The 18,007-nt window shown below is 48.5% G+C and overlaps 2 protein-coding genes across 3 annotated transcripts in view; one reads left to right on the forward strand and one right to left on the reverse strand.

Annotated features, from left to right (window-relative positions):
* The first annotated feature begins 804 nt into the window (after nucleotides 1-804).
* On the forward strand, nucleotides 805-6,838 carry B9D1 (B9 domain containing 1). The gene is given in 9 exon segments (XM_034065343.1): nucleotides 805-882; nucleotides 2,399-2,497; nucleotides 2,499-2,570; nucleotides 2,734-2,802; nucleotides 3,365-3,476; nucleotides 3,547-3,643; nucleotides 4,205-4,267; nucleotides 4,942-5,009; nucleotides 5,161-6,838. Coding segments are annotated over 9 exon segments (789 nt in total). The 3' UTR covers nucleotides 5,292-6,838.
* Nucleotides 6,839-10,504: 3,666 nt separating this feature from the next.
* The window catches only part of EPN2 (epsin 2), a 45,436-nt gene continuing 37,933 nt past the window's right edge, over nucleotides 10,505-18,007 (reverse strand). Inside the window, exons 7-9 of one of the 2 annotated variants that reach the window (XM_034065078.1) lie at nucleotides 17,846-17,938; nucleotides 16,734-16,949; nucleotides 10,505-15,003 (exon numbers count right to left, since the gene is read on the reverse strand). In XM_034065078.1, the coding sequence (XP_033920969.1) occupies nucleotides 14,666-15,003; nucleotides 16,734-16,949; nucleotides 17,846-17,938 (647 nt within the window). In that variant the 3' untranslated portion in view covers nucleotides 10,505-14,665. The remainder of the gene's footprint in view (nucleotides 15,004-16,733; nucleotides 16,950-17,845; nucleotides 17,939-18,007) is intronic. The other variant, XM_034065079.1, reaches the window with a different exon arrangement.

The raw sequence follows: 18,007 nt of genomic DNA on the forward strand, positions 1-18,007 counted from the left end.
CCAACAGCTCATCCCATCCGTCTTCTGACCATAATAAACCTCCATATGTACATATAGAGTGATGCATGAAGGAATACACTCCCTCCCGTGTGAGTATACTCAGCAAGGATTACACCAAGAACATCCTCCCTGATGCACCATTGATGCTATGGGAGCATCCTCCTTCCATGCTGTTGGATTGGAGCAGGAGGTGGGGAAGAGCTGGGAGAACAGAAGCAAAAAGCATTAAGACAAAGGGCAGGGAAGCTCTGCAGCCCCTCACTGAGCTAAGACACGGGCAGGGATGAGTCAGGGTGAATACAGCCTGTTCCTTGCAGGCAAATGACACCAGGAGATGGGCTCCAGTGGCCATTTAGCAGGTAAATACTGGGATTTAAACCAAACCTTGCTGCTGTGCCACTGCGTTGTCATTCCCATCTCCCCCACTTCCCCCCCAGTGCCTGCTGGAAGCAATGGCTCAGCCCCAGGGTTGGTTTAATCCTGCTTGAAAACATGATGGTGACAAAGGAGCTGCTGCTTGGGTGCTCCTCACAGGCAGCATGAGGAGCTGTTCCAAGGCCGAAGGCAACCTCCATCCATCCTCCTGCTCACCCAGGTGAGTGTGGAGTCAATCCCTATGGGAGCAGGATGCTCCCCTGGAGCCCATCACCCTGGTAGCAGGGCGGTCGGGCTCTGGAAGGCAGGTCAAGGTAGATCAGCTCTATTCAGAGGCTCTCAGTGACAGAGTTCTGAGTAATCTGGGTTTTCCCAACCCCTGGGAATGAAGAAAACAGAATTCCCTTTGCTGTTCCATGTGCCTTGCGGATGGAGGTCAGTGTCCTTCTGGAACCAGGCCCCCAGGTGCACAGCACCTATAAGAGGTGCTGGGTCAGTGAGGAGCAGGTTTGTGCCCTTCTCTCCCACCCAGGGAGGATTCCCATTGTTCCCTTCACATCTCACGGGATCAGGACAATTCCAAGGGAAGAGGGAAGTGTTTCACACAGCCAAGAGGAACACCAGCACCATTCCATAGCACCCCAGAGCACCACCATCTGTGCGCTTCCATTACGCTTGGAAAGCAAAGCCCTGGTGGATCATTCCCTTTTCCAGCAGGTAAAGATGCTTCCTTGCTTGGGATTTCATGGACAAAGATGACAAATGCAGCCAATGACAGCAGTCCTGATGGAAGGACAAACTTCCTCCTCATCCCAGAGGAAGTCTCCTCTGAATGCATCTCATAAGGGATGGGGAGAAAGGGTAAGATCTGAACCATTCCCTCCCACCCCTCCTGCTTCCCCCATTCCTCTCCTGCCCGAATTGGTTTGCTGAATGTGAACAGAGGAAAACAAACCCAAATCATGGGATCAGGGGATAGAATCAGGGAATCAGCGAGGGTGGACACCAAATCCAACCATAGCCCCAGCACTGGCAATGCCACCACTAACCCATGGCACTGAGGGTCTCTGCTACACGGGATGGTGACTCCTGTTCCAATGCACCTTCCCTTTGGGGAAGGAATTGCTCCTGATTCGAATCTTTAATGGTTAATAATTAATAATTAATACAAATTAATTAAAAATAATAAATTCCCTGAGTATAATAAAAGAAAACCTGAACAATCCAACTGCAGCACTGAGTCTATCTATGGGGCTGCAGAAGGTGGTCTCCATCCTGCTCTTTACCCTCAGTCCCATACACCCCACACCAGCCCTTCCAACCCACCTCGGGCTGTCCCTTAAATCACTGCTCGGCTCTGCACCGGAGCCAAAGCAGCCGCGCACCCGCTGGGAGGTGGAACACGGATCGCTCCCAAGGTGGATGGGATGCTCTAAGGATGCAGGGGATGATGCGCAGGATGGTACCCTCACCATGAGGAGCATCTCCCTCCCCTCCCATCAGTGTGGGTCACAAGGGGGCCCTGTAGAGGCTGCGATTCCCAAAGATCCCGGAGGTTTCCTGCCTGGAAAACGCTCTCTGGGTCTGGCTCCTGCTTTAGGAGCGAGCGGAGCAGCCTGAGCCCGGTCGGCAGCAGCACCTAGTGGCCATGTGCTTACCGTGTGCTGAGGCCCCGGTCTCCATCTGTGCCTTAAACCGGGTTAATTTGGGTTGATATCGGTCAATATTAGCCTATAATAAATCAAAACACGAGGTGATGGGAAGGGGGAACGGCCGGGGAGCCTCACACCCCATGGTGGGGCGGGTTATGGGGTTTGGGGCTGCCGGTGGCACTGGGAGGATGCTGCTGGTGCCGGAGGATGCGGAGCGGGGTCTGCCCTCATTTTGGGGCCATTCACTCGTGTTTTGGGGCCACTCACTCGTGTTTTGGGGCCACTCACTCGTGTTTTGGGGCGATTCATCCCTGTTTTGGGGCCATTCACTCGTGTTTTGGGGCCATTCATCCCCGTTTTGGGGCATTCAGAGGCGCGTTCTGCCCTGGGCGCTCCGCGAAGCGCGGCCGCTGAGGAACCCTGTCCCCTCCGCCGCTCCGTCCGTGCCCATGGCAACAGCGGAGGCGAGGAGCGGCCATGGCGGCCTCGGGCAGCCCCAGCGTGTTCCTGGTGTCGGTGACCGGACAGATCGAGAGCGGACGGGTGAGCACCGGGGGGGGGGGGGGGGGGGGGGGGGTCCGGTGAGCACCGGGGGGGGGGTCCGGTGAGCACCGGGGGGTGTCCGGTAACCCCACAGCCCCGGTGCCCCCCCCGGCCCTGCCGCTCCCCCGGTGCAGCCTCCTCCTCATCCCTCCTCTCCCTGCAGTTCCCAGGGTTCGATGATCTCTACTGCAAGTTCTGCTTCGTGTACGGCCAGGACTGGGTCCCCACCGCGGTAAGGACGCGCTCGGCACCCCCCGATCCTAACCCTAACCCTAACCCCGGCCCGTGCATGGCCCAGGGAATGGGTTGGGTTGAAGGGACATTAAAGCTCATCCAGCTCCAACCCCTTCCCCTGGAGCAGCTGCTCCAAGCCCCTGTGTCCAACCTGGCCTTGAGCACTGCCAGGGATGGGGCAGCCACAGCTTCTCTGGGCACCCTGTGCCAGCGCCTCAGCACCCTCACAGGGAACAGCTTCCTTATCTCCCACCCAAATCCCCTGTTTCAGTCTGAACCCATCACCCCTTGTCCCATCACTGCAGTCCCTAATGAAGAGTCCCTCCCCAGCATCCCTATAGGCCCCCTTCAGACTCTGAGGTCTCCACACAGCTTCTCTCCTCCAGCCTCAATGTTCCCATCCTGTCTCCATACAAGAGATGCTCCATCCCCTGCTCATCCCCGTATCCCTCCTCCAGCCTTACTCCAACAGCTCCACATCCCCCTTGTGTTACAGACCCCAGAACCACACACAGTGCTGGGGGGTGTTGGGATCACCTCCTTTAACCCTCTCCCCACAGGGCCTGGAGGAAGGCATCTCCCAGATCACCTCCACAAGTGAGGTCTCTCCCACCACCCTCATCTGGAACTTCCCCATCGACATCACCTTCAAGAGCACCAACCCATCAGGCTGTGAGTGGGGTCCATGGGGTGCAGCTCCTTCCCTGTGTGACCCCCCCACTCACGTTCCCTTCCATTGCAGGGCCCCAGATTGTCATCAGCGTCTATGGACCCGACTTCTTTGGCCATGATGTGGTCAGGGGCTATGGAGCTGTTCACGTCCCCTTCGTGCCCGGAAGGTGAGGTTGGAACCTGGCTTTGAGGACAGACAAAGGGGTTTTCCTTATGTGCTGCTTGTTTCGGATCATTCCTCTCTCTCCTCATCAAGTCTTGCCTGTTTGATACAAAGAACAGGGATGTGCTAGCAGGGTATCAAATAATGTCCAGGGATCCTGTAAAGCCACAGCTGGGATGTGGAACCCAAGTGTGAAATGCAACACATCTCCATCAGCATGCTCAGCATGTGCTGTCATTCCCAGACTCTTCCTATATAACAAACACTCCTATATAACAAACACATATACACTCTTCCTATGCCACAAACACTCTTCCTATATAACAAACACTCTTCCTATATAGCAAACACATATACACTCTTCCTCTACAACAAACACTCTTCCTATATAACAAACACTCGTCCTATATAACAAGCATATATACACTCCTCCTATATAACAAACCTTTCCTTGTGAGAGGCAGGTGTTCAGTTGTCTCACGAGTCCAACATTCCAGCTCCTTTATAAAGGAAGTCTTTCCAGTGCTGTTTGCTTCATCTCCAGTGTCCCTTGGGTTTGTTGTAGGCATACGAGAACCATCCCTATGTTTGTTCCAGAGTCCACGTCCAGGCTGCAGCAGTTTACAAGGTAATAATTAAAGACTCCTTGGTTTTAAGTCCCTGCTCTTGGTCACAAAGGTTTACACATGGATGCACGTTTGGATCTTAACCAGTTTTGTAGGTCAGACCATGCTTTTAGGTGTCTAAGCCTTTGAACTGCTTCAACCACGTTAGCAGTGATGCTGGCTCCATTTATTCATCACACATGTGAGCACTGCTGGTTTAGCAAGAGCTGCTCTCAGCAGAGCAGGCTGCTGCATGAGCTCCTCTGTGGCCCATGGGCTCATTCACGGCAGTGATGGGACTTGCAGAGATGCTGCTTAGGCTTTCCTCAGCCTTTGAGTTGCCACTGGATGCTTTGCTGCAGTCCAACCTGGAATCTCACCATAGCTGCATATTTGGAGTATCAAAGCTTCATTGTTGTTCTGGGTAATCAAGAGCTGAATCAGCCTCAAAACCATCTTTACTATAGGAATATTCCATCTGGCCCAGAAATAACCTGGATTTAGGATGGGTATGAAGTTGGATTCATTTCTTTCCTTAGAGAGACAAAACTTACCTTTGATCGAAGTTGATCAGCAATAAAGGGAATCACTCTTCGAAACCCTCCTGCAAACAAAAGCCCCTGTTGTGTTTTTGCCATGCATGTAATGGGCTGTATCACACCTGACCACCACTGAAGTGTCTCTTCTCTTCTCCAAGCTGGTTCACAGGGAGACGTCCGGAATTCACTGACCCCAGAGTGGTAGCACAGGGAGAAGGGAGAGAAGGTAAGTCCCTGTGGGCTCCTACTGCAGCCCATCCACAACAGCTTGGCCATCCCCTTGTGCTGATAAACTGGTTGTTCCTGTTGGGATATGGGCATCCAACACGTACCCAGAACCCTCTCCTGACCAGTTCTATTCACCTCTTCTCTCTCAGTGACCAGGGTGCGTTCTCAAGGCTTTGTGACCATCTCCTTCAACGTAGTGACCAAGGACATGAAGAAGTTGGGCTATGATGTGACCCCGAGTGACATGCAGGACCTGACAGAGGGGATGCCCATGTACTGAGCTGGGCCATGAGGGCTTCAAAGGTTGACACAGTTCAGAGCTTTGGGGCCTGTTGTGGCAAAATGAAATGGGCACCTGCCTATGCTGAGGAATCTCATTGGAGACATCAAAATGTCATCATTATTAGGAATAATTTCATTATTCCAAAAGAAACAGAAGCCCGTGAGGCTTTGGAACAATTACTGTCATCCTTTCAGTAAGATACAGGTTGGAATGCTATGTAAATGAATGTTATCAGCTATTATTTAGCCTTTTTATATCAGACTAGCTCAAAATAAGACCTGTACAAATACTTTTTAACAGCCTTTTGTACACTTTTTATACACATCAAGAATAGGACAGTTCAGAGTTGTCGCAGTGTTCCTGGGTTTACACCAGCATTGCAAACCCAGGGCTCTTTACTGATGCTTTTTGTGGTAGAAATAGGAAATGGGAATTGCTGCACCTTCCAAAAAGGAAGGGATGTGGAACTGGTCCAGTAAGATGCACACAGTAAGATGCAGAAGCAGCAGCAGTTCCCTTTATAATCCCACATAGACCTTTAGAGTTTGTGCAACTGCTTCATGCACTGCAGACACAAACCTGCCCCACATTTGGCAGCGAAGCAGCCTGTGCCTTTGCATCTACAGCAAGATGCTGCCTCTTCCAGGTTTCATTTCTGCATCAAGGGAATTAAATAGGGCAGCAGTTTTAGTTTAGAGGCATTAAAGAGCCCCTGGTGTTAAATGTACCCTACCCTCTGGTACATTTTAAGTGCAAATATTGATTAAAAACTAGGTTTTGGAGAAGGCTCCACAAAGGAAGTTGTGTGTGGTCATGAGCAGGATTTAGCTCCAGATTGGGTACCAGCTGCATTGTGCTGCACAGGAAGGGAGGGAGGCAGCAGAAATCACCTCACACAGGTACCATACCATGGCTTTCCTTGGCTGGTTTGCTTATCAGGAGGGCAATTAAAGCAGCAATATAGTGATGTCCAAGTGATGTACTCAGGCATTCCTCCCATGGCATAACCTCAGAGCAGGAGTGGACACATGTTGGTTGTTATTAGTGCATCACAGGAGCTCCAATGCTGCAGCATGAGGGCACAGAGCCACGTGGGGCTGAAGAGCTGCTCCTTTGTGGTGATGTTAGTGCTCTTCTTTGGGGCTGAATAAACCCAATTGTCTCAATGTATTTGTCTTGCCCCTGCTAGGTTTTGTTACCTGTTTGTGCCAGGATGTTCTGAAGTCCTCAGTCATCCAAGATCTTCTTCCAGGTACCAAAGAGAAGTGGATGCTACAATGAAATGACTCTTACTTCCCCATTTGTCTATCTGTTTGGCCATGTAACCTCCTGTGTTTGACTGCAAACACCAAAAGATGACTGCAAGAACAGCTTAACACAAAACCACCCTGTAAGGGACCAACCAAGGCCTTGGGACTGTAAGAATACAAGTGATACCACAGCATTGAACTGCAGAGCCAGGACACTGTCAGATGTAGTTAGAGATTACTTCATAGCTGAGTGAGTAAATGCGATGTATTCACTATGTATTGAATAAACACAAGCTTTGAGATGTGATCACTGTAATTTCGCTGTGAGCATCCTTAGCATCCTTTAGAAATACTTCCCAAACATTCACAGATGATTTTCCAGCTCTTTCTCTCTTCCCATCTTGTTTTTGTTGATGTTCCACTTGCTGTAAGCTCCTCCACCAGTTGTTTTGGCAACTGCTGTGATCTCTGGACTGAGTCAGGCTGGAATGCAAACTGAGAAGTATTTCCTGTTGGCTAGGAGCAGATGCAAGGAATTCTGTTGCCTTTACAAAGGCATTTGGGAAGCAGCCTCTGCAGTAGCAGGATAAATATCAGTGTTTGAAAGGCAAACATCAAACCTGCTACTGCTCCGTTTGTTTCCCTTGAGCACAGTTACCTGCCCCCATTGCAACTACAGCAGCACTGAACAGCACAGATTCTGCTCATGTGAAACCCATTAAACCCAGGCAAAGCCCAAGCCTTGTGCCCACAGGGATGCAGTGAACTTATCCACATGCAGCTTTGTGGTGTCCTGCTGGGACCGAGCTCCTGCATGGATCCTGTTTCAAACTGGCTGCTTACCCTGCTGAGGCTGGTCATCACACTGCAGGGACCCCCAGAGAAAAGGTTAAACCAGTGAAAAGCAAGGGTTTCAAACTCTTCCATCCCAAACTCCATTGAAGAGTGTTTTAGATACGGGACTAAGCAGATCCCACACCTCTACCTGCGTTATTGGGGCTCTTTACCTATTGCCTCCTGGTTTGGTTGGGGTTTTTTGGCTCCTCAATGTCTCCAGCATGTTAAGAACCCCACGTACCTTCCTCAAGGCCTTCAGGTTTGCTGCAGGAGCTCCTCGGCTTGCTCCTTACCCAAGGGCACACACAGGGGTGATGCTTCCATTGCTTCCTGACTTCAACGCTGCTCCTTTGTTCCTAGAGGCAATTGCTGCCCCCCCCCATAAACATCTTCTCCCCAACACAGCCTTGCTGCTGCCTTCATCCTCTGCTGGAAGACTCTGGTTGGAGGTGCAGGAGCATCTGCAGTGTGCAGATTCCCTGCTCTCATGGCACAGGAGTAGAGACACCCGACTCGGTGCTGCCAAAAGCACATCAATAAGGCAGGGATTTACAACCCATAAGTGTTGGTTGCAGTCAGTGTTAAAGGTTACACGAGCCCATGCTCCAAGAAGAGCCAAATCCCAACCTCAAAGCAATTTCCTCTCACCCAGTTAATCCTCCTGCCTTGGATCCAAACCTGCAGCTCCCAACCCATTGTGGCACAGGCACTGAAATTGCCCATTAACCCCTAATGCAAATGGAAGGGGGAAAGTCTTGATTCAGTACCTGTGTCCTGACACAGGAGGAGGCTTCAAGGCCATGGGACAGAGTGAGATGAAGCTGGGGGCTTGGCAGGAGCCCTCCTCTGCTCTCCTGCTCTGGAGGAGCTTTGGGAATGCTGCCTGCTCCTTCATGGGAGCTCTGCTGCCACCATAGGAACCACTCTAGGAGACAGGCAAGGACACGGATCAAACACTTAGGAACCAAACCTTGCAGGAGGAGGAAAATCAGCTGGATATTAAGAACCACAGAACCACAGAACGGGTTGGGTTGGGAAGGACCTTCAGGTCATCCAGTTCCAACCCCCTGCCATGGGCAGGACACCTCACACCAGACCACATCACCCTGGCCTTTAGCTTTAGGAACCGGCATATACAGCCCTGCCCACCAAAACCCTTTTGCAGCAGCATCAGCTCCTGCCCCCTCGTGGCAGTTTCCAACCTTCGGGAAGATGCTGGAGGTGCTGCCAAGGTTGTGTGGAGGATACCCAAGCTCTCCCTGCTCCTCCATGGGGATTGCTGAGTGCAATGGGGAGCCCCTTGTCCTGAGAGCATGGGGCAAACACCTCCCAGTGCCACCAGCATCGAGGGAGCAGGACCCAGCCAGGACCCCCTGTACCAGTGAGTGCCCTGTTGGAAACCATCCTTTGGCCACCAAAGCCAGGCCTGAGCCCGCAGAGCAGTGAGGGTGCAACACAGGGTGCAACACAAGCTGCTCTCACAGCAGGTGCAGTGATTCAGCCTCCATCCTTGCAAGGGAAGCAGCAGGAGCAGGGAACTGCTGCAGGTTTCTATTTTTATGCCTCTATTGAGGCCGATATTCCAGCACCAGCTTCACCCCACAGAACATCACTGCCTTCAGTGCCAGACTTGCTAATGAAGACATTGAAAAAGCAAAACCCATCCCATCCCCGTCACCCAACACAACCCCAGGCAGCCCACGGTCTCCTAAGCCTTCTGTGCTGTTACAGCGAGCACAAAGAGCTCCCTTCAGCTTGGTTACAGCCCTCAATTCCATTCCCCGACCAAAGAGCCCCTCAAGGAGAACATGAACCCCACTGCCTGACTTGTACAGGTTCTATGGTCACCCCTGTGGGGATGAAGGGAGATGCCTGATGCTTTTCCATCTTGGAAGTTACGAGAGCACAGTGCTATGGGGAATCCCATGCGGGTTAGCGATGGCCTGACTGGAAAAGGTGGAAGCTTTCAACATGGGGCTGCATAAATCACATTGGTTCCCTGAAACGTAGCTTGCAGGGGGTTGTAGAAGTCCTGCCAAAGCCATAGGAGGAGCTGGCCCCCAATCATTGTCCCTCAGTTCAAACAAGCAGAGCAGAGCTGCACCACTCAGCCCAGCACAAACAAGAGGTACCAGCAATGAATGTGTTCAGCAAACCCACCTGGGCAGCAGCAGTGCAGGGGAGGACAAGCCTCTAGATCCCACTTCATCGAGAGCCCTTTTCCCCTGCAAAGCCAGGGAAATCCCACCTCACTTCACAGGAAAGGAAGAGGAAAACCAGGATGGGGGGAGAGCAGCTCACCCAAGGCCACAGCCAGATCTATATCCCAATGGGCTTTATGAGCTCCTCCTCCCTCCAGCCACCCCTTGGCTTGCAGCAGCCACCTCCTCTAAAGGAGTATTAAGGATCAGCATCATTTCCACTCCCTGCAGTGAGCAGCTTCACTTTAACACGAGGCCAGAAGCAGACAGTGGAGGACGGATCACCCAGAGCAGCAATACTCACACATGCACAGAAGATGACTCCTTCTGGGAAAGGAGAGGTACAAAAAGCAGCAGGTACCTGGGCTGCCAGCCCTGCAAAGGAAGTTTTGCTGTCTTCTTTACCAGCCCAAATGCAGAAGCAAAATGACTCAAACTGAAACCCAAATGGATGGGTTTCCCCGTGGCTGCTTTTCCGATAGCAGGTCCCTGCCACCACTGTGGTTTTGGCACTAAGGGAAGGGTTTGATTAGTGATCAGTCCAATTGGCAGCAAACCATAAGTACAGGAAGCCCAGAGTGGCTCTGCAGAGGCACTCATGAAGCAGCCTCCTAATGAAGTGCCCTTCAGTTTAAACCATCCACATTGAGAAGCTGGAATCACTTCCCACAGGGAGACAGGCTCCCTGCTACCCCATCCGCAATGCTACTGGATCAATGGGAAGCACAAGAGTGAACTGCTGCAAATGGGATGCAAAGACTCCCAGAGCCAGCTCTGTCCCAACTCCCCAACCCTTATTCCATGAGCTCTAGAAGCCGCTCCTTCCCCAGCCTCCTGCCTTGACATACATACGGAAGCCTCCACCGAGCCCGTACTCGATCATCCCTCCGGAAGCGCTGTTTAAAGAAGCAATTCAGTCACCTGCAACACAACAAGTCTTCATTTTTATTGAGTTAGTAAGGTCTCAACTGATTCCGATTTAAGTGATCTATAAGAAACCCTCTTTTCTCACAGCAAGAGCAGGCCTGCCCCAGGAAAGCGCTGAACGCATCCAAGAAATCACATTGACAATGTACAAGAAGCATCACTCCCCACAACGGTTCCATTTCTCCAAGCACCCCAGGCCCTTTAGCACAAACCTTCAATCACCTCAAGCAATCCATGAGCTTTCTGGAGAACTCAAGCATGGCAGTGACAGTTTGTCCAATGGGATCATAAAACACTTAGGCAGAGCCTGGAAAAAGCAACACGGCTGGAATATAAGCAATACAGGTTTAATGCTGACCAGTCACCTACAAACCCCTCGTCTTTCCACTGTTCTGATGGCATTAAGCATCACATCTGTGACATTGCTGGGGGGGGGGGGGGAAGAAAGAAAACAAACCATGACACAAAGATACAGACATTATGATACAATAGTACAAATGATAAATTATTTATACAGTAAATGTCAATAGTCAGCACAAACTCATCGAAAGCAGCCGGCTCCCGGGCTATGAAACCAGTTTTGGTGATGATTTCAGATGTAACAGGAAAGGAAGCGAAGCCTCGTGAGGTTCTGCTGTGAAAAATAAACCCATCTCTTTCTCCACGAGTCTGTGCAATATTAATACATACAGTACATGTTAGGATCTGTAACAGCAAAAGATGGAGAACAAGAGTTGTCTTAGCTACAGAAAGACCACAAACACCACAACCCACCACCACGGTCTACCTTCCCTGTCCCCTCCATGGAGTTTAGTTTCTCTAGAGTATAAAACTGAATAAATAACTGAGCTTATTGGGGGGATGGTGTTAAAGTTATGCCAAGAGGGTTTTTTTTTCCTTTTCTTTCCTTTTTTTCTTTATAAAATATTTCACACTTTTCTCTTTGGTCAATCTGACCAGTAAGGCTATTTTGGGCTTCTAACATTTGATAAATCCAAAGCACTTTTAGTATATTTTGCAAGTGAGAAAAAGAAGGGGGGAAAGGGAAATGCGTTTGAAGCAATACACCAGAGCAGATGGGGAATGGGATACGCACACGTCCTCCATGCAACAACAAGTGGGAGGGTGAGGAGGGAGGAAGAGTTCTTCTGGAGAGCAGTTCGGATTTACCATTGTGGACACAACAGAAGCATCACTTGGCCAGGACATCCCCTGCACATCCCACTGCTGCCTATGGACACAGGAACCAAAGCAGCTGCAGATCTCCTAAGCCTCTGCAACCTGTCTCAACCCTCACACCAGGATGGGGGTCTGGTCATGGTCAAGCCTTCAACCTCAAGCTCTACAGCACCACAGGCCAGGCTAATGACTCTTCAGAGTGCTCCATCGTGGTTTATTGTGTGATATATGTCTAGCTAGCCATACATATATACTATGTAAAGCTAATCCAGCTCTTACTGTAACTCAACCCTTTGCCATTCCCCAGTTTCCTTAAGCTAGGGCTCTATTAGACAAACAGCACATTTTCATCCATTCCTGATACTAGAGCACAACTCTGAACTGCAGATGACTCCATCCCTATATATACTTCCTACCAACCCCATCCTGCCTCCAAACCCAGTGTTCAACAAGAGGATGGGGTTACAACTTTAGGGCTGAGGAGACAAAGCCCCATCTCAACGCATTCAGGTGACAGACTAAGTGACAGCAAGTGACCTCAATTCCACTGTGGATGAAATTAAACTGGGAAAATGACGATGGGGAAATCTTGCCACAGATCAATTGGAAAATGCTCTTCCTTCCCATCCACTGGAATCACACCCTTCCTGGTCTACACTTCTCAATAACTTCACCACCACAAAGAAGGTAAGTATTCTTCCTTATTCTGAAAGGCAACATGAATGGGGTTTTGTTTTAAAGACATACTGGGTGTGGACAGCGATTCTCTTTCCTCCTATATAAAACCAAGTGCAGATGAATATTCCGAATCCTACTTGCAAATTCCATAGTACTCAAGAGGATAGAACAATCTGCATAGAAACAGCCACACATTTAGCATTCCGTACACTAACAGAGCTACACTGACCTACACAGCTAACATCTGTGATTGTACCCTAGATTTGATAGTCTTTCAGCCTCCCCTACCCACCCATAAGGTTTAACTCAGTCCCTTCCACGCTAACCAGTGCCTCTTCCCTGCGCTGGACACGCACCCTGGACTGGCACAGCCCCACACAGCATCATTACACCACAACACACAACCCTGGCAATGAAGTTCAGCTTCTTTGTTTGGTTTACGGGGGGTTTTTTTGCTTGTCCCCCTCCTTTTAGTTAGGGAAAGGCCACCAAGATGCATCAGTTCATTCACAAAGATGCCCTCACTGCAGCAGCAAGCACCAGGGCATCTCTTTCTGCTCGCTCTGTGGATACAGGTGTTGCTCTGACAGCAGAGCTCAAGCGTTGCCATCTCTGGGAACACCAGGTTTCCACCAGGAACACTGGCTGAAACCTGAGCGTGGTTTAGTGCCGAGGAATCCAGACATGCAAGTTAAAAGGTATAGCTCAGCCTTTACAATTAACAGCTGTCAATGGAACCTGTTATTAATATGGAGTGCACCTTCCATAAGGAAATATTAGTCAATAAAATTAAGGAGCCGTGTTTGTACATTAGGAGTTCTTAACATCTCAAGAAGTATTACAAGAAGAAAAAGAGCCTCTCTCTCTTGTGATCTTCATCAAGGCCCAATGTCCGGTTTGGAGATGGGAAAACGGGAACAAATCAAGGGAAAAAGGCGACTTTAGTGTTTTTTCCTTTTTAATGTAGTCGGAAATCATGTTACGCTCAAATTCAATTCATCTAAAAATAATTAGTCACGAGAATTTGCTTCGATTTGCATTACGAATACTTCATTTAAAGTAAATAGTTTAGTGTTAATCTTCCCTTTTAAACTCTCTTTACAGAAACAAAGAGCTAAAACCATAAATAAGAGGGCATTAACCATAAAAATGACATTTGCCAATATCTTAATTTTTCCGCCAGACTTGATAAATCTATCAAAACCAGACAGTTAAATAAGAACCACATTATAAAAATTAGCAAAAAAAGGACTATTAGGTAACTCTGCAAACTCAAAATATGAAACTGTACTAAACAAAATATGTGCAAAAGTATACAAGAGTAACTGCATATAGCAAGGTTAAGCCTGAATTAGTTTTAAAGCTTGCCCCGGTGAGATTGGATTCCAAGTTGTCCCACTGTATTTCTTTTAGGTTGGGTCTTTTTTTTACCTCTTTCAACTCACATTGTAAGTCAAATAAAGAACAAAATACACATGATAAACTTCCAAACGAAGCTGGTACTGGACAAGCACAGAGCAGGACACTCACTCAGCACGAGTGCAGCATGCCACTCACAGAGAGCTCCTCACGAGTCCTTAGTAGTGTACAGATTCAACACTGCATACGACAGCACACGTTATACTCGACAACTTGAGAAGGTTCTTGGGGGGGTTTGTCTGGATTTGCCTTGTGTTTTGTTCTCCTTTTGAGACAAGCTTGCTTCCTCAGGCAAGCCCCTGAAACGAAAGCAGTGCCATTTTTGCGTTGCAATGTTTAATGCATAAAAACCAGCCACCTGGGCCCTCCGCAATCGTTCTCTTCTAAGAGTAAGGACTATGGGTGAACCAACAGTCTAGAACTGTGTGTAGTTATGTGCAAAACATTCACTAGCACTCTGAATCTCAGGTCTATCGTATGGGCTTAGGAAGTGACAGATGCAGGTAAAGAGTAATTTCAGGATCCAGCACATCATCTGACATCTACAAAATAGCCAACGGAGTTTTAAAATGGCAGGTTCTCCCTAGAAAGTGTATTGAAATGATTAACAAAGTAACAAAATGGGCAGAATCTAACTTTGGTGAAAAGTCTGAACATTTCACATAATGCTCAACAAGCCAAAGTAAGGTACCATCTGTAGCAAAGACTAGATTTAGATTAACTGGTAAGTAGAGACAACTCTTCAAAGATCATAACTGTAAACTGCAAATCTACTTCCAAGTCTCTTACACACCGTTCAGTCCACACAGGCCACGTTCATTTTGCTGTAAAGACTTCAGCCTGGAAACACTATGAAAAGAAAGTTCCTTTAATTGGGTCTTTATAGGAGAAAAGGGTTAGTTGTATTTGTAGACTGGGATGCTGACGGCGGGATTCCTGTACTGTGAAGAGGTTGGGTCATTGATCCTGCAATGCTCACGTTCAGCCCCTGGCCCATCCTCGTTAGAGATGCCACAGTGCCCATAGCTGGTATCGGTGCCATTCCCACAGGCACTGGGGCCATGGAAGACAGAGGTATTGGCTCCATGCTCATCGGTGGCACAGCACTGAAAGAAGGGCTGGTTCCCATCACGGGACTTGCTCTCATCTGGTTTAGAGTAAGTGGCTGAGGCTGATTCACTTGGAAGGGGTTGATTGGAGTTGGTGCTGTAGCAGCGCCTAGTTTTGAGAGAAGGAGGAAGAGGAAAGAGATCACACCTCCATGAACATGAGCTTTGGAGATGGGCTTTTCTGGTAAAGAACACACCTCCTGTACATCCCCATGTGCCCCCAGCCTCAAAACTCCAGGCAGAGAAACCTGGGTGGATGCCATTCAGCCAGTTAGGGCTGCACTGGTGCATGACTACAACCCATTTCCTTGAATCTGTAACTGCACAAAATACCCCTTTGCTGATCAGCAGTTTCCACCTCTGACAGTAGTCACTGGAGAGAGAGAGAGGTTCCAGATCTGGTTACGTGGAACGTGCCTAACCATGACATTAAATGTGCCTTACAGATGAGAACTGCAGGCTCTCTGTGCTCCATCACTTCAATCTGCTACTGCAGATCTGTGCACTGGCTTCGTGATCCCATCCAGCCAGCTCCATTTTGAAGCTGTACATGTTGCTGGCACCGAGTTTTGACAAGAATCCATAAAGTAAACAAGTTGTTTCCGAATGACAGCGGTGCTAGAAAGAGCAGAGAGTAACTTTCCCAGCCTTTGAGGCTCTTTGGACTGCTGCCAACACTACAAATTCCTTTTACCATACATGTGTAGCGTTATTTGGATGGCCCAGTGACCCCTTATAAACTTTGTGTAGTAACCGGTAATGGCAGATACACAGACTTCCTCTGGCTGAGCACTGCCAAGGCTGTTCAGAACTACTGGGGGGGTTTCCTACTCAAGGAGTTTAATAAACTGCTGGGTTTTTCCACTGGAAAAGTGAATAAATACTGAACTAGTGGTTTAAAGTATTTCATCATACCAGGGTTACACAGAAATTTCAGTGCCTGTGAATAGCTTCTAAAAGCCACATACATCGTCCACGTGTTTAGTGTCACTATTTACATCTGCTACAGGTGAAGTAGCCCCATTTCTAACAGGGGGCAACTTACAGGAGAACTACAAAGACTGTTCTTTTCAGAGAGCACTTTGATCAAAGGTTTGAGAGCTCTGAGGGTGCTGAGTAACTGGCACAGGGTGCCCAGAGAAGCTGTGGCTGCCCCATCCCTGGCAGTGTTCAAGGCCAGGTTGGACACAGAGGCTTGGAGCAGCTGCTCCAGTGGAAGGGGTCCCTGCCTGTGGCAGGGGTTGGAGCTGGATGAGCTTTAATGTCCCTTCCAACCCAAACCATTCTATGATACAACTGGCTTATCATGCTGGTTTAAAGACAGCTGAACCAGAAACCCACTACATTATACTGCAGAGTTTGCTATTTGGAACCTCAGGCTGCAGTCAGAGATGTTACTGTCCCCATTGTAGCACAAACAAAAGAGCAATTCCTACCTGCTTCCACAAGAACCCACTACCTATGACTTTCCCGAGGGATTCTCTGCTGGCACACATTCACATCTTACCTGCTCCAACTCAGCCATTTTTAATAACCCAAAAGCTGCCTTCTAACACAGATCATTTTGAGAGAGCGAAGGCAAAAGTGGAAGAGAAACTGAACCAAGCTCAGGCAGCAGATAAGAAGCAAGAGAAGAAACTGCTTTCAGGGTCCAGCAGTGTACCTTGAAACCATTCTGCCTCCCCCTCCTGCTCTCAGTCATGATCTGCTGGCTGAAGCAATCAAGATAAACAAGCCCAAACCAGTCTATGTTAAATCAAAGAGGACTGAGTTATGCAGAGTTTTCCTACAGGAAGGGAAAGTTACAATAGAAAACTGAAGGAATGTGCAGACACATACCTGGTGCCAAGAATGGATTCAGTGAAGTAACGGGTTGTGGTGGCTTAGACACCAGTGAATCCAGGTTCACCAAAGCAGCATTGGGGCCCAAAAAAGACTCAGGGGTTTTCCGAGCTGCGCTTTGCTTGCCTGATGTCATGCTCGAGTGCTGGGAATCAAAGAGATCAGGACTTGTGGTACCGCTATGCTGAGATGGCAAAGTGGAACCTGATTCAGCTGAAACAACACAAAGAGAAAAACAAAACTTATTAACCTACACAGTCAAGCAAAGAAAACCCTGAAGTCTCACAGCAGAAATGTTTTAGTATCTAACGTCTGTGTTAGTCAGATTTAAATGTTTCAGTACATGTTACACCCTTACAGCATGCAAGCAGGCAATGTCCTTTAGGAGAGTATGAAGAAGCTACAGTTAAGAGTTGCAGTGCTACTGAAGGTGCTACCTGATTTGCCCTGATGGATATCCTCACAGCTGTGCTGCAACAGATGGGACTAAGTCTCCAAGAGATTCAAAAGCCTTGGCTTCTGCCCTTGCACTACACCATTGCTGCACCCTTCCTAGCTAGATTCCACCCAGGTTGTGTCTTTCGTGTTATAAAAGCTTAGCCCAGCTTTAAATTAGTCACCATCCTCTCAGGCAGAACCATCCTGAAAGTACATTTCGACGTTAAGGTCTGTCAGGTTTTATTTTAGTGACTAATGAGCAAGTAACAAATAAAGCATTCATAGAAGTGTATTTTCTCATCTTCCTACTATTGTTACACAGTGGAATTTACAAGTTTGAGAAAGGCAGTCAACACTGTTCAGTCTGACTCTCTGAGCCATACTCCAAACATGTTTGACTTCTGAATTTACAGCATCCAACAAGTTTCTGGGTCAATGGAGCAAAAGGTTATGGAGTGAATTGTGTGGCTTACAATGCAAAAGGCCCATTCCCCGTAAGTTCATGCACAGGCCAAAATGTTAACAACAGGCTTTTACTGCTGCATTATCACCAGCTTTAATCTCTTCCTTTGTGAAAGTATATTTTGTTTGAAGTTAAGATTTAAGAGTAGAGACATCTGTTGTTGAGATTATGACCCGAACTGTCCACATGCTGAGAATTTGATTCATACCTGGCTTTTTGGAAGTTCGAAGTGTGTCAAATTCAGAAAAATCATCTTTAACTGTACCATTCAAATTACTGAAGAGGTCAAAAGATGTACTTCCTGTTCAAAACAAGACAGCCCTGTCATTAACACATCTGCAGTTGTATCACACATCTGATCCTACTGAAA

This window comes from Melopsittacus undulatus, chromosome 8, assembly GCF_012275295.1.
Source record: "Melopsittacus undulatus isolate bMelUnd1 chromosome 8, bMelUnd1.mat.Z, whole genome shotgun sequence".
NCBI classification, from domain to species: Eukaryota; Metazoa; Chordata; class Aves; order Psittaciformes; family Psittaculidae; genus Melopsittacus; species Melopsittacus undulatus.